The sequence below is a fragment of the Danio rerio genome, chromosome 13, assembly GCF_052040795.2.
Source record: "Danio rerio strain M-AB ecotype USA chromosome 13, GRCz13ab, whole genome shotgun sequence".
Classification (NCBI taxonomy): domain Eukaryota; kingdom Metazoa; phylum Chordata; class Actinopteri; order Cypriniformes; family Danionidae; genus Danio; species Danio rerio.
The window spans coordinates 26,396,975-26,412,305 of NC_141033.1; the positions used below are offsets into that span (position 1 = coordinate 26,396,975).

General features: G+C 37.4%; 1 protein-coding gene across 15 annotated transcripts in view; it reads right to left on the bottom strand.

The window, feature by feature from the left end:
- Positions 1 to 15,331, bottom strand: part of phactr2 (phosphatase and actin regulator 2) — a 78,975-nt gene that overhangs the window by 46,297 nt on the left and 17,347 nt on the right. For 5 of the 15 annotated variants that reach the window (XR_015505937.1, XR_015505934.1, XR_015505938.1 and 2 more), the window contains exon 1: positions 13,449 to 13,526. The exons of 3 other annotated variants lie outside the window; for them this stretch is intronic. Coding sequence is in view for 8 of the 12 variants with exons in the window: in XM_087279337.1 (XP_087135463.1) it covers positions 13,449 to 13,461 (13 nt within the window). In the remaining 4 variants the exon portion in view is untranslated. Of the gene's footprint in view, positions 1 to 1,361; positions 1,607 to 8,272; positions 8,593 to 13,448; positions 13,527 to 15,331 lie in introns of those variants that run through there. 7 more of the 15 variants (XR_015505936.1, XM_087279336.1, XM_087279330.1 and 4 more) reach the window with 5 other exon arrangements.

Sequence of the window (15,331 nt, forward strand, 5' to 3'; positions counted from 1 at the left end):
AAAATCAAACAACGCCTTTTTTCATACACAACACAAACTTAATGCAAACATATTTATCTAAAGTATAAAAGTAAACCGTCAAAATCTGCAAAATTAATATAAGATTTTTTTTTTTTTCATAAAATCTAAAAGTATGATTCAGGAATGAGCAATTACAGGTAAATGTCAACCATGCCATAAAAAAATGTTTTCACCAAAATAGCAAACCCCTTTCTATGAGTGGAGGCTTGTATTTAACAGTACTGTAAAAATACTAAATGTTTCAGTCAACGTTTTCAAACAATTATTTTTGATTTACCAAAGTCACAAAAGTGGCAACTTTACATCCGAGACATCCATAACAAAGCTTTTTCCTCATAAATGCAAAAATTGTTAATCAAAATAAAATCAATCATGTTTGTTCTGTAGTGAGCCAGCTCTTATCCTTGCGATTAGCATTATTTCTTTTGGGTTGTGCAGTTTAATTCACAGAATATCAACAAAGTGTGTTGTATACTGTATATCCGGAGACTTTTTCGATCACATCTATAACGCATGTTTATTTTCTTCACATAAAATATAAATAAACTTCATTTTGATTGATATTTTTCTTATCTCGTAACTATACAAGATGTTTCAATGTAATTTATACTTTCTTTGTGTATCTATATTTTAAGTTTTTACTGAAAATGTCACATCCATAACGCTGGAATTGTAGATAAATGTCCTTCATAAATGATTCATCCTTTAAGAGATACTGTAGGTTTGTTTTGTACGCATTTAATGTTAAGCTTACTTAGGTTATTTGTTTGGGTTCAACAATTCAATCCAAGGTAAGCTAACATAGTCATCGAAATAAAACGTTTAATCAAAAAAAAAAATTACACTCAGTTAAATTTTTATTTTTACCCATGTGAAATTAGGAAGTGGTATATCTCAAAGCACGTAGGCTACTTTGACAGCAGATTACGATGAAGAAAATAATGAAAATCATTTCCTGAAAAGTACAAGCCAGTGAACTTCTGTATATCCGTTTTTCTTAAGTAAGCTACTCTTAATTCATCAAAACAAAGAAGATGCGCTTGACAAAGTCCCACTTGTTGATCGTTTACAAAGCACGCGACGCGAGCCACGCGACAAGCCCAAATCCACGCGCTTGCTTCAGGAAAAAAACTATCATTTTATTTCGTCGCGTAGACAGCGCTGCGTTAGATGAAAAGCCAACCTGCCCATGTAAGACCTGAAAATGAACTTAGTTTCCCGCGGACATGACTTGACTATATCTGCAGTCACGTCTGTCTTCCCTCCATGGGCGTATATCAAGATATAGCGGTGTGACGGCTGAGCAAACAGACTGAACAAGCCCCGCTTCAGACACTTACCGCTCGCTCTCTGTGACAAGCTGGAGACAGATGTCTGGCCCATGTCGATCTCCAATGGGCCTCTAAACAAAAATCATACGACGCCCCAAGAACTTGTCCAACAAAGCCCACTCGATCGACATAACAGCAGACGCATTTCACTTCTCCGGCTCTGAGATCCGCTTCTCAAAAGAGCTTTTCCATACTTTGTGAAGTCGCGATAAACGCAGTCGAGATCCGAGTCTCCGGATTGAAATGCCTGTCATTCCTTTTTTTTTTTTTTTTTTGCAGATTGTAAGCAGTCAGAGGTCATAAGGAGGAAGTTTTCAAGCCCCTCCTTGCTTCAGCTCTGCTTAAAGCATGGAAATATATGTTGGTAATAAACGCGTTGGCCAAAAGTGACATCATTAGAAAGTACTGTGCTATTTTTGGCTACATTGACAACTGTTTTTAAAAAAAAAAATAAATAAATAAATACAAATCAAATAATACCTATATATATATATATATATATATATATATATATATATATATATATATATATATATATATATATATATATATATATATATATATATAATGGTTTATTGTTGAATGTGTTTTTAGCTGTCAGAATATTTATTATCAATAAGAAATTATGAAAAAAAAGTGTCCCTGTGCGTTACAAACTAGAAAGTCTGACTGCTGCATAATGTTGGATAAAATATTTAAAAAGCTAAAGATAGTTTATTATTGATGATTTCAAGACATGATCGTTTGAGTAGTGATTTAATGTGATTTTAAAACAGGGCTACTTTTTACTCAGAGTATATTTTTCAATATAAGATTACTGCTTGTTTCTGTAAATAACCCCCAAAATTAAAAATTCCTCTCTATTTACAAACACATAAGTACATTCTACCAGAAACATACATTATCTGTCCCTTAAAATAAAGACATAAATACAGAGAATAAAAAGTATTTCATCATAAAAATGGTTAAAATGACTAATGGTTGATTTCTGTGTGTTGTTGTAAAAACATGTCATTCATTTGGTTCTCAGATTTTTGTTCTTTATTAAAAGTATTTTACAAATATACAAACCCTGTTATTATCTTTGTCCTCAGCCCAGTTGGACCTACAGCTTTAATAGTTTTGTTATGCTACAAATGTTATTATTTAGAAAAAAAAATACTTCTGAAAAAGCAAGTTTAAGTTGTTATTATTCACATCAATTGATTAAAAACATAAAATAATAAATAGATTCTACAAATATATAATGCAAAAAAAAATTACAATTGGTCCCATGTTTCGGTCAGTCCTGTCACATTTGCATTAGGTGAAGTTTATTTCTAAACTAATTTCGGGAGGATCACGTGCTTATGATGGAACACAGCTGGTCATGCATTAGCCAATTCATGATTCACCAATTAGAATCAGATGCAATCAGAGCCACTATAAATACCCTTAAATACAACTTAAATATAAGTTCCATATCACAGCCATCTTCGTTTTCAAGAATTCCCCCTTCCACCCCTACTCCTCCTCCGTTTCTATAGATGTTTGGCTCGGTGGCCCAGTGGTTAGCACTGTTGCCTTACAGCAAGAACGTCACTGGTTCTAGTCATTACCAAGCCAGCCGTTGTTTCTGTGTGGAGTTTACATGTTCTGCCTGTGGTCACATGGGTTTCCCTGGGGTCCCCCGATTTCCTCCCACCGTCTAAAAACATGCAGTTTAAGTTAATTGACTAATCCAAATCAGTTTCTTCTTAAGAGCAATCACTATCTGTTAATTAGCTACTACAGCAGGGCAGTTTCGAGATCTAGCTGAGCTCAAACTCCCCTCTCGCCTTGCAACAGGAGGGAGCCCTGGCCTCGAGGATGTTCAAAGCTCAGGGCTCTCTCCTGGGACAGTATGCCAAATACGCTTTATAATCTATCATAAGCTAAGTGTGAACTCTTGAAATGCGTGAAATACACGTTTATGGCTATATAACTCAGAATTTAGATCATTTGACAGAGAAGAAGCTGACAGTGATCAAGGATGCGTTCTATTTTTGAATTGTATGATTTTATGCTTGGTTTTGTACGATTTTGTTGAGGACGACAAGCTTAAGTTAGCTTTTAGTTAACTTTTTTTTAAGTGAAAATGTACATTTCTGGTAGAATGTCCCAGTGGTTTGAAGCTTTTATGAATTTCTGCTGAACATAAAACTAAATTTTCTGAAGAATGTTGGAGCAGCAGCCATTGGCATCCATAGCAATAAAAAATAGTATGGATGGCAATGGCTGTTTGTTTTTCAGCATTCTTCAGTAGGCTGTATCTTCCTTTGTCATCAACAGAACTTAAACAGGTTTGAAACATGTAGAAGATGAGCACAATGATGACAACTTTCAATTTTGGGCAAACCATCACTTTAACATCGACGTTCAACAGCAGGGAATGTTGTCACAGCTGAATCAGCCATTAAACACACTGCCAAATGTTTTCAGCAAAATTAAGCAGTTAAAAAAAGTATTAGATCTGGTGCTTGATTCTGATAGCTTGAGCCATGTTCAAAGCTGCTCTATACTCCTATTACATCAGTACTACTGTACCACTACAGTTTTACGATGAAAGTATTTCAGCAAATTGACTTTATGTAACGAGGTATGGGTGATGCTGGCTCCTGTTTGCTGCATTCACCTTTAATTTTAAGACTTTTCTCCATCAAAGAAATCCTTCTCATGCACCAAAAGAATTTATTTGTTTGTCTAATGTGGAATGTGTACATATGTGTGTGCATTTTTTCAAAATATCCGTTTGGTTTAATCATTAAAGGGGCAGAGTGTATTTTAAGGCTTTGTTGTGTTTTTAAGATGCAAAGCAAAGTTTACTTATGCTTCAATTGTAAAGAAAAACAAAAAAAAAAAACATGTTATTTTTTCATGCATCTTACTTTGATTATATTCTGCTATTCAGCTAACATGAAAACGACTGTCATATTTCTCAGATTGGTCAGCTAGCATAATGTGCTGTGATTTGCGGATTGGCTCCGTCACCAAGAACAGTGTCACACCTCTAATAGCATGCGCTTTGCCTCTTCTATAAAAATATTGTAAGTCAGAGTAGCTGTTAGCCGTGTCCGTTTGCGCCTGAATCACACAGAAAATGACACAGAGGACAAAGCTGAACCTCACGCCTGCTCTTTAAAATAAATTCTGACAAGTGTCTTTTATATATATTTAGAATAAGCATGTTTAATTGGTATGAAACATTCACATATCTTTTGTAAGTTCGTTATTTAAGATGTGAATACACACAAAGCAGCCACATAGAAAGACACTGCAGTGCTGGTGAAGATTGTGGCTGTTTACAGGAGTTTGACGGATAAATAAGAATTTGTAGTTAAATTGTTAGCTGTGCCAAACAGTCTTTCCCGTTGCTTACATCCTTATTTACAACCTCGCTACAACATACCGTTACCTCTAGTAACTGTGCATGTAATAGATAAATTTTAACAAATAATACTTACAGGTTGTGGCTCACAAACACAGCTTCATCTAATATGGTTGGAGCTGCTACTTCTTTGAGGAGTTTTTAGGGGTTCTGAGAGCTGTCACTGGTCAAATGCTAGCTATATCTTTATTTAATTCTCTGGAACATATTTCAAATTAAATTGTAAGCACTTTTCACTTCGTGTTTTGTCCTTTAAAAGCCCAAATATAGAAACAAAACAAGCTCTGTGGAAATGGCAGTGTTTGGACGGCAGTTTAGCTTTCTCTGCTTTAACATTACACACCTCTAACCATTCAGAGATGTTTTTTATGTTCACACAGCTACATTAAACATCAATCAAAGTTTAAAAGATGATTTCGTAGTGAACCACCCCTTTAAACATTACTCTGTTGTAAGAACTGTAGTATAGATTTGTTTGAGGAAATATCATATATTGTGTTGAAATAAAAGCGCATGAGAACAGTTCCAGTTTGTTTTTATTTCAGCTCTATCAGATGAGCCATGTTACACCTAGGAAGCTCCTACTCCTTTATACAATCACTGGCAGGTACTATTATTCTAGTGGAAGCATTTAAAAACCTTAGCTTCAAATAAGTCTGCTTATCAAATAAGTCTGCAAAATAAAATCTGCCTTGCTTCTGCTTAGCCATCAAAGCTCACTTTATTTATTCTGCAAAAAAGAGGTAACCTAAAAAGACACACTGTCAACACCATCAACCTCTGGCTTTGTTTCTCCTTAGCTTGTCTTGAGAAAGAAATATGCACTTTTGTTTTATAGTGCTAAATCCTAAAGCTGCTATAATCGTTTAGTTTGCTTGTAGCTATTGCTTTGCTTCCTGCATAAGAGGCCAAAGGCCTCACAGATTTAGGACTTGTCCCCCCCATCCCCCTCTTCCAGAGCAGAAGTGGTGGGTGGGATTGAGAGCAGGAAGTTTTACGAAAACATGCCTACTCTAGAGATGTGAGCTATTGTTTTGCACACAGCTAAGCTGAATGTTCTCATCAAGTATGAGCTCTCCACCCCTTCCGCTCTTCCTGAAGGCCCTCCTTACGATATAACACCACAGACCTGAGTACAACAAGATGGAAGCAGTGGGATGTGTACATGTTATCTTTGCTCATGCAACTTTGCAACATTTTATTGGTTTTTTTTTTTATTTATGGAGGTGGCAGAATATTAGTTTAGAAGGCTTGCCAGGCTATTTATAGAAGTATATAAATCGGTCATAAAGCTAGACAGGGGAATCCAATAACTGTGAACTACTAAGAGAAACCTGTAGCCACTATAACCTACAGCTAAATAATCTAAGCCAGTGGTTTTTCACTATAGGGTCTGGTGCCCACTGAGGGGTCTGAGCAAAGTTCTAGGATGACTTGAAAGTATGGTTTTTGAAGTCAGCTGACCTGAAACTCAAACTGAACAGCAATAAAAAAAAAACCTTAATAATAAAAATAATTCCTTACATTTATATAGCACTTTTCTAAACACTCAAAGCTCTTTACACATCGAGGGGAATCTCCTCATTTACCACCAGTGAATATCCACCAAGATGACGTGACGGCAGCCATATTGCGCCAGACCGCACACCACACACCAGCTGGTTAGTGGAAAGGAGACAGAGTGATGAAGCCAATTATCATATGGGGATGGTTAGGAGGCCATACTGGACAGAGGCCAGAGGGCTAATTTGGCCAGGATGCGGGGTAAAATCCTTACTCTTTTTCAAAGGACATCCTGGGATTTTTAATGACCACAGAGAGTCAGGACCTCGGTTTAACATCTCATTCGAAAGATGGCGCTCACTGAGCAGTAAATATATTATTTGCCAAATTATTTATCAATGCATGTCCCTTCATTTTCCTTTGGCTTAGTCCCTTTCTTATCCAGCATATGTTTTACACAGTGGATGCCCTTCCAGCTGCAATTCAGTTCCGGGAAACATCCACGCACACTCATTCACACACATACACAACAGCCAATTTATTTTATTAAATTCACCTGCACTGCATGTCTTTGGATTGTGGGGAAAACAGAATCACCCGGAGGAAACCCACGTGAACACGGGGAGAACATTCGAACTCCACACAGAAATGCCAACTAGCCTAGCCAGGACTCGAACCAGTGACCTTTTTGCTGTGAGGCAACAATGACAACCACTGAGCCACCGTGTCACCCTCAATGCATGTTAACTGAAACAAAAACAAAAATACAACTAAATAATAAACTGAAATGAAGCTAAATCAACCAACAAACAGACACAGTAAAACACCTGAACAACCACAAACTAAAGCATTACTGAATTTGATTAAAAGTATTTAAATAAAATCTTATTCATATAGTAATTATAATTCAAATACTAATAAAAGTTTATAAAACAGAGCCTTTTTTATTACAGCAAAACTGCTCTAATTAATATTGAATAAACTGTTCCGGTTTAGCTAGAAAGCAAGCAGTCATAATCAAAGCAGAAATACCTGAAATACCTTAGCATATATGGTGGGTGGAACTATGTGAATATAGTACTGCACAGGAACTACATATCTAAATACACTGTCATTGCTATAAACATTGTTTGGTATGAGAACACCACTGAAGAATCCCATGCCACTCCGATGAAAAAAAAAGTTTGGTGATTTGACTGGCCATTTTAATGATTTGATCGAATGAAGGATCCATGCTGGGGTTAGCAAGAGCCCTGAATGGTCTTTAAGTGCTCAGAGTGGCAAGTCAGTTTGATATCATGGTCTGTCTGCATCTGTTCCATTAATACTGACAGGGAACCTTGTGTACTCTGATAAACCGCTTTCATACATAACACGAGACAGCCTCACATATGCACCAAAAGATCCAATTAAACCAAAATTACACGCTTATGAGAGGACATTACCTTTGAAATCGTCTTCGATTGTTCCATATATTTTGCAGAGACAAAGTACACACCACAAATGTAGAGACACAAATTTTAATCAAGCTATATTGTTTATTTTTACCAGACAACCTTATTGCAAGATTAAACAATATCTCCACCTTAAAGAACATCAGTTCTTGTATATCTGGTACACTGGCGACATTAGAATGCATACAACAGAACTGAATCACAGTATTCTATAATCAGTTCCTGACATGCATCGATTGTGGCCTCGTTCCAGGTTTAAAAACAGAAGGGGCGTATGGTGAGTCACCAAATCACAACACACCTCCTCATATCCTGACAGTTTTCCAGATAACACTGCCCTCTATTGACCAAATGCATGCAAATCTCTTGAAACAAGTACAGTACATCTAAAAAAAAACTGATCAGGAATGGTATTTTGATGTGTCTATATAATTAACAACATATATGCAAAATCAAAGCAAGATTCAATCAGATTATCAGTAAATCTGATGAACTGAAATAAAAACCAATTCACTTACTGGCACAACTGTTGGTCCACATTCATATAGATTGCCTACCTGGACTCATTTGAGAAGCTTAATCTGAATTCCAATGCAGTTTGATATCCCAAGAGACAGACGTCTGGACTTACTGTAGAGAGAGAAATCTGTCCATTTGCTTTAGAGTGCAGCCTAAGTGCATAAGGGAAGACGGTAATGGCATACAGCTAATAAGGGCAAAGCGGATCTCTTTTGCAACCCATCAAAACAAACACAACCCTTTAATACACTGCCGGTGATCAACTGCTAACTCCACCCTCCCTTTATATTGTTAAATGTAACTGGTGCAGACAAAAAATGACCCGCCTTTCACTCGCAATTCCTAAACGGGTGCAAGGACCGAACCTTAAATGCAGCATCACTGGAAAAGACATAGGAAAAGCTCATCAATTATTAACCGCCAATCTCAGCACAAAATAGCAGCTAATTATTGTTTAAGTGATGCCATTTAGTTCTTACCTCCTCTCGGATGACTTATTTATTAACTCTAAACCCAAAGAAAAGCTAGAAAACAACATTCTCAAGCGTCATCTCGGTCTAAACCACAGAATCACATTTAAGCAAGCGGCTGAGATCTGAAGATAAGATCTTTCTTTGACGCACGAGTAGTTTTGCTAACCAAGCATCACCTAAATGCAACATTTTAGATAAGACCAAACTAAACGAGATATTGCTGGAAATGTTTCTGTAGACGACTGGCTCCTGTTGGGCCGTTTACCCAATGATGGAGCACAACAAGGTATAGCAAACCTTGTCGATCAATACTTGACATCCTGCCTGTAAGTGTTTTTCCCCAGCACGAATGGCTCTTATTTGGAAATCTGGGACATTTAATAATAGTGCATCGCAGGGGGAGTGCAGAGCATTAAGTTTCCCTATAAGCAAGAAATTATACCCCAAACATTGGGAAGACCAACACCGTTCAAATGAAGAAAGACAAGCACACTGATAAGACGTATTACCAGGGCACTAAACATAAGCAAACACTCATTATGTTTAATGATGGAGTGTAATATTATAACTCATGGTGTAATTACTTCAAATTTATGTGACAGGATACGGGTGCTGTATATAAAGACAAGTAAGCCAATTCATGTCTACTTTATGAGGATTATACTAAAAGAGAACAAATACTGTAGCTCGCATGCACTTTCTCGAGTATATTAGTTATGAATAAATAGATAAAACATCAATGCCCAATGAAGCACATTTTAAATAGAAAGTAGAATTAAAAGTTTAAAGTATAGAGTATAATCTGGATTACACAAAAAAAAATGAAATCTGTAATTATATTGTTAAATACATTTTTTAAATCCCCATAATCAGATTACAGTTTTTTTTTTTACAAATTATTTACAAAATGAAAACCAATTATTCCTAATTCATTGATTCTCCCTATGTATTTTTTTGTTTTTGTATATAAATAATGATACTATGTCATTTTTTTGCTTTAAATATTCACAAAATACAGTATCATGTCTATACACTCACTGGCCACTTTATTAGGCACACCTGTCCAACTGCTCGTTAACGCATCTCAATGCATTTAGGCATGGTCAAGATGATCTGCTGCAGTTCAAACCGAGCATCAGAATTGGGAAAAAGGTGATTTAAGTGACTTTGAATGTGGCACGGTTGTTGGTGCCAGACTGGCTGTTCTGAGTAACTGCCGATATACTGGGATTTTCATGCACAATCATCTCTAGGGTTTACAGAGAATGGTCCAAAAAAGAGAAAATATCCAGTGAGCGGCAGTTCTGTGGTTGTAAATGCCTTGTTGCTGCCAAAGGTCAGAGGAGAATGGCCAGACTGGTTTGAGCTGACAGAATATCCATTTGTTACAACTAAAATATGCAGAAGAGAATCTCTGAACCCACAACACGTCGAACCTTGAGGCGATTGGCCAACAGCAGTAGAAGACCACACCTGCTGTCAGCTAAGAACTGGAAACTGAGGCTACAATTTGCACAGGCTCACCAAAATTGGACAATAGAAAAACGTTGCCTGATCTGATGAGTCTCTATTTCTGCTGCGACGTTTGCATGGTAGGGTCAGAATTTGATGTCAACAACATGAAAGCATGGATCTATTCTGCCTTGTATCAATGGTTCAAGCTTGCTGTGCTAGTGGAGTAATGGTGTGAGGATATTTTCTTGGAACACTGTGGGCTCATTAGTTCTAACTGAGCCTTGTGTCAACACCACAGCCTACCTGAGTATTGTTGCTGACCATGTCCATCCCTTTATGACCACAGTGTACTCATCTTTTGATAGCTACTTAAAGCAGGATAACGCACCATGTCATAAAGCGCGAATCATCTCAGACTGTTTTTTTTTTTTTAACATGACAATGAATTCACTGTACTCAAATGGCCTTCACAGTCACCAGACCATAATCCACTAGAGCACCTTTGGGATGTGGTGGAACAGGAGATTCACATCATAGAAGTGCAGTCGACAAATCTGCAGCAACTGCGTGATGCTGTCATGTCAATATGGACCAAAATCTCTGAGGAATATTTCCAGTACCTTGTTGAATCTGCCATGAAAGATTAAGGCAGTTCTGAAGACAAAAGTAGATCCAACCCAGTACTAGTAAGGTGTACCTATTAAAGTGGCTGGTGTGTGTACAAATGTCATGTAAATTCCTATGTGAACAATACATAAATTGGAATTATAAGGTTCTCTCTGCGTTCTGAATGATTTTGAGATATTGAGCTTCAAAGTTTTTGCATTTAATATAGCTAACAGTATATGTGTAACATTTGCTTTTTAAATAAAAAGTCTTAAAATGCAAACAACTTATAAAAAACATCCCATAATGTAAATAAGTTGTCATTTAATAAGGATATGCCAGTAAATTAATTTTGACAAAAATGTCAGATAGAACCTTATAATTCTAAGGTGACGATTTGTAACTTCTAACAAACTACAATTAACAACTAATTAGCAATATTAGCAATCTTCTGTCCACCAGCAGCAAAAATGTAGCATAATTCTAATGTTTTCAGCTACTAATGTCATGGAGGTGCTCTCCACAGATAGTCATGATTTATTTATTAATTTATGGAATAAAAAGGTCTGATAATGGCAAGTTCAGACTGGATGATTTTTGCCCCAATTTAGACTCACAGACAGATTTTGAGAAATCGCCAACAAATGCCTGAAATCACAGGCAAATCGTTGCTCGTTCACGGGAGTAACAATCACACAGTGTGAACTATCCAAGATGCGATCCGAGAAGATCGCAGACACCAGTGAGACACTTGGCATGCTAAATATCTGGAGCTGTCTGCGATTCAAATCATGCTGTGTCAAATGTGTTCTGATTGAAAATAGCATCGCCTATTACCTACAGCCAATGAGAGAGCAGCATCCACTAGTGTGTGTACCTGCAGGCCAGCGGAAGGATGGGGAAGAAGTTACAAAGTGCATATTTTCAGTCTATTTGGACCCAAGAAATTGAGAAAAAACTGGTTTAAATTTGGCAGGAGTACATGTGTCTGTTGTACGTGTCATCTAAGCAATACCAAAACGGGGTCAACAAAGAAAAATTGTTGAGTAGAAATTGGTAATTCCCTTCACAGGCCAGGTGAGCAAAATAAATAAATTTTCTATCTCACTAAAGGCTTCTTTCTCATTATGTAGTTAATAACAAAAGACATACTACATGACCTCGCATTATTTCCATGTCACTTCTCGCATGTATTTGGTGGTGAGACGTATCATTGGCGATTCTTCCTATTATTAAGTCATGCAGTGTAAAACCCTCTGCCGCTGATCCATCTTGCAGTGTAAACACAGCAGCGACGAAACGCTACTCCAGATAGAGTGTGAAACACATGCAGTGTGAAAACATCTGTCACACGACTATTTTGAGTCTGAACTCGGCATAACAGGCATTAATTCTGAGAAAACAAGTATAGTAAGTATGTGATTTCAATATGGCAGCCCCCACAAGAAGACCAACTCTGTGTGACATAAAACACCTTTTATTAGACTTTTAACATATCATGTGAGTCTAAATTATATTACATATGTAAATTTTACTAAGTACTCATTCAATACTTCAAGTTCCAATTTATTTAAAGACAAAAATAAACACTGCACTGGTAACAGTTATTGTTGGATAACATGTGCAATGTACAGGATGTAGCATAGTATATTTAACATATTAATATATTTAACACTCTTTATTTGAGTTTTTTTTTTTTAGTTCAACCTCTAACCTCACCCCGAGCTGATCATAAACAAGCAGTCACATGTCTCTTTTTTTCAACAACAGGTTAAACAACATTTCCTGTGCATTTTCACTGATGCAGCAGATCCATTCAATAAATCCATGACTAACTTTCACAGCATAAATGACCACATCGCATCTTCCCGCCATGAAAAAAATAACCCAGCTCATATGTAAATCTACCTGTAGCCATGTAAAATCCCCAGCCTGAAAGATTATGCAAACCACTTCCAAACAAATATACATTTCCTTTGCAAAATATCGAGAGGGAGGTTCCCTCGTGTAGTTTGTGTCAAAGGCTTTCTGACAGCGAGTGTCATGCGTACAAACATACACATAAGACCTATGATAACAGGATATCAATGCAGTTCAAATTTTCGCAAATGTTCTGCTTTACTACTCATGACACCTGTGATCTTTAATCCATCAGAGTAATAACGTAGTTCCTGTCAGATACTATTCAGAGTCACAAACAAACGGTTTCCTCTTTTGCTGTCGAAAATAATTGACAGAATGAGGCACTGAATTCACAAGCAGCATTTGCATGATATGACACACAAAAAGCATTACAAATCCGATTGAACATCATATGACACAAAGCAAAAATAGGACAGCGATGCAGCCCCAGCACTTAGCCTGTGCGTGTTCATTCAATGATTAAACATAATGCAGGCTGGATTCCCAGAACGTGAGCCGATAATGAAAACATCAATACTATGTGAGGCATGTTTAAAAAGCGTACAAGGGTGCACATGTCAACAGACCATCAATATCATGTAAGACACACAACAACATGACTACAATCAAGAATGCATCAAATAATAATGATAATACGTTATTTTAAGCTCATAATCAAATCATAATTAGAATGTTTGAAACTTTCTAAACTCATTCAACCACAGCACTACATGTATTCCCATTCACACCAATGAGTGTCAAAAAGTTGAGGACTTACAGGCATGTTCCATGTCTGGAAAGATCTTTAAAAAAACCGACTGCTCCTCACTGATGGTCCTCAGCTTCCTTTCTCACTCTTTCTCTCTGATTCCCCTCTCTCTCACACACACACACTCTCTCTCACTCGCTCTCTCTCTCCTCACTCAACACTTCCTCCTTGTTCTCTGCAGTGGTGCGCGGCAGGAAGAACCGTGAATGCTGGAGGATGACAAACAGCCATTACCTCCATTAAAGTGAGCTGACTGAGCCAGTCTGAGCCCATCAAGTGGATCCTCCCAGTCCACTGGGGCTTTCAGTTTTCGCCTTTGGCTAGGGGGAATAGGCTTGGGGAGGAGGGGTGAGTTGATGTAGCATGAGACGGCTCTGTAGCCTTCATTAAATTTACTCTCGTCCAGCTGAAACAAATCACTCTAGCCTTATCGCTGGCATTAAGTTGTTTTACACGCTTCATGGTGAGTGAATCGCCTGTCGGTGTTTCCAGGGAAAGTATAAGCCATGTCGGGGTCAAAGCCGGACAGGGCCTCAAACAAGTGGGCTTTTGATGGAGCGTTTTACTGGTGGGTGAGAATCTGTAACAATTTTTCCAAATCTATTTTCGTGTTGCAACTTGACGTCAAGACTTGGCTGCAGTTCAGAGGCGATGAATCACTGCTTGAGATGTTCGGTGTATGGGAAATGAGGTAGCATGTTTTTAAAGCTCACCTCTGTAGGCTGAGAGTTTACATGAAACTAAACATTTAATTCACATCGGTCAAAGTATTCACAGAGGCACTGCTCAAAGGGCACATGAGTGAACTGGTTGAAGTAAACACTGAGACGCAACTCTATAAAGATTCCTCCGAAGGGGCATTTTTAGGCACTAACATAGAAATGAACACTTTGTAATTGGTGTGGAGGTGGACTAGAGCAGGTTAATTTAAAGGGCACATCTTTTACCCCCTAATTCTTTTGTGTCTCCAAAATGTGTCTGTAAAGTTTCAGCTCAAAATATTCATCAGATTATACATTTTTTAATCTGGAAAGATTTGAGCTGTTATGGCATTGTAGCTGTTTTTGTTGCCTGTGCCTTTAATGCAAATGAGCTAGTTCTTCCCACCTATTGTTCTCATATGCATGTCAGAGCCGTAGCCTTCACATAGATAAAAAGCACAGTGACAGACAAGAATAAAGATCTCCCTTTCTACAGTAAGAACGTTCCCAATGATTGTTTGAGGTATTTGTTGTGATTATTTCAAGCCTCTCTGCAACAATGAGTCACACACAATGTCGTTATGAAGTTTGCATGCACGCACACACAATTACAGTAGCTTTGCACTGTTTTTGCACTGCAAATGTGACAGGATACATTTTAATATAAACTGCTGTAAAACATCCGTTGTGGTAATGTACAAAATAAACCCGATTTAAGTCCACAAACTGGGATTGAAGCGTCTTCTTTTATAATTGTACTGACACTGTGGCTTTGGGGATAAATTACATTGATTTTACAGTCTTTATTACTAACATGCACTGTTTTAAAAACGTTTTAAACATGTAAAACTCGTTCTTGATTACATTGCATGGAAAACTGCTGAGCTGATCAAGTATATGATTATGTATTTGCTAACTGTATTTTACTAAGGTAAATATTGTGTGCATGTTAACTATTTACACATTATAAATCCTAAGAATGCCCTAATACAAACATACTAGCTGGTACTGATGACGAGTAGCTCTTTATTTTTGTCAGCCAATATCTATAGAGTATTACTGTACGTTCACATCATACGCGGCGAGAGTGTCAAAGTAGCCGGAAGTCATTCATTTTCAATGAGAGCCTATGGCGATAAGCGGCGAGGAGCAGCGCAGCGCATCTTCGAAGGCGTGGGCATCGAGGAGAGT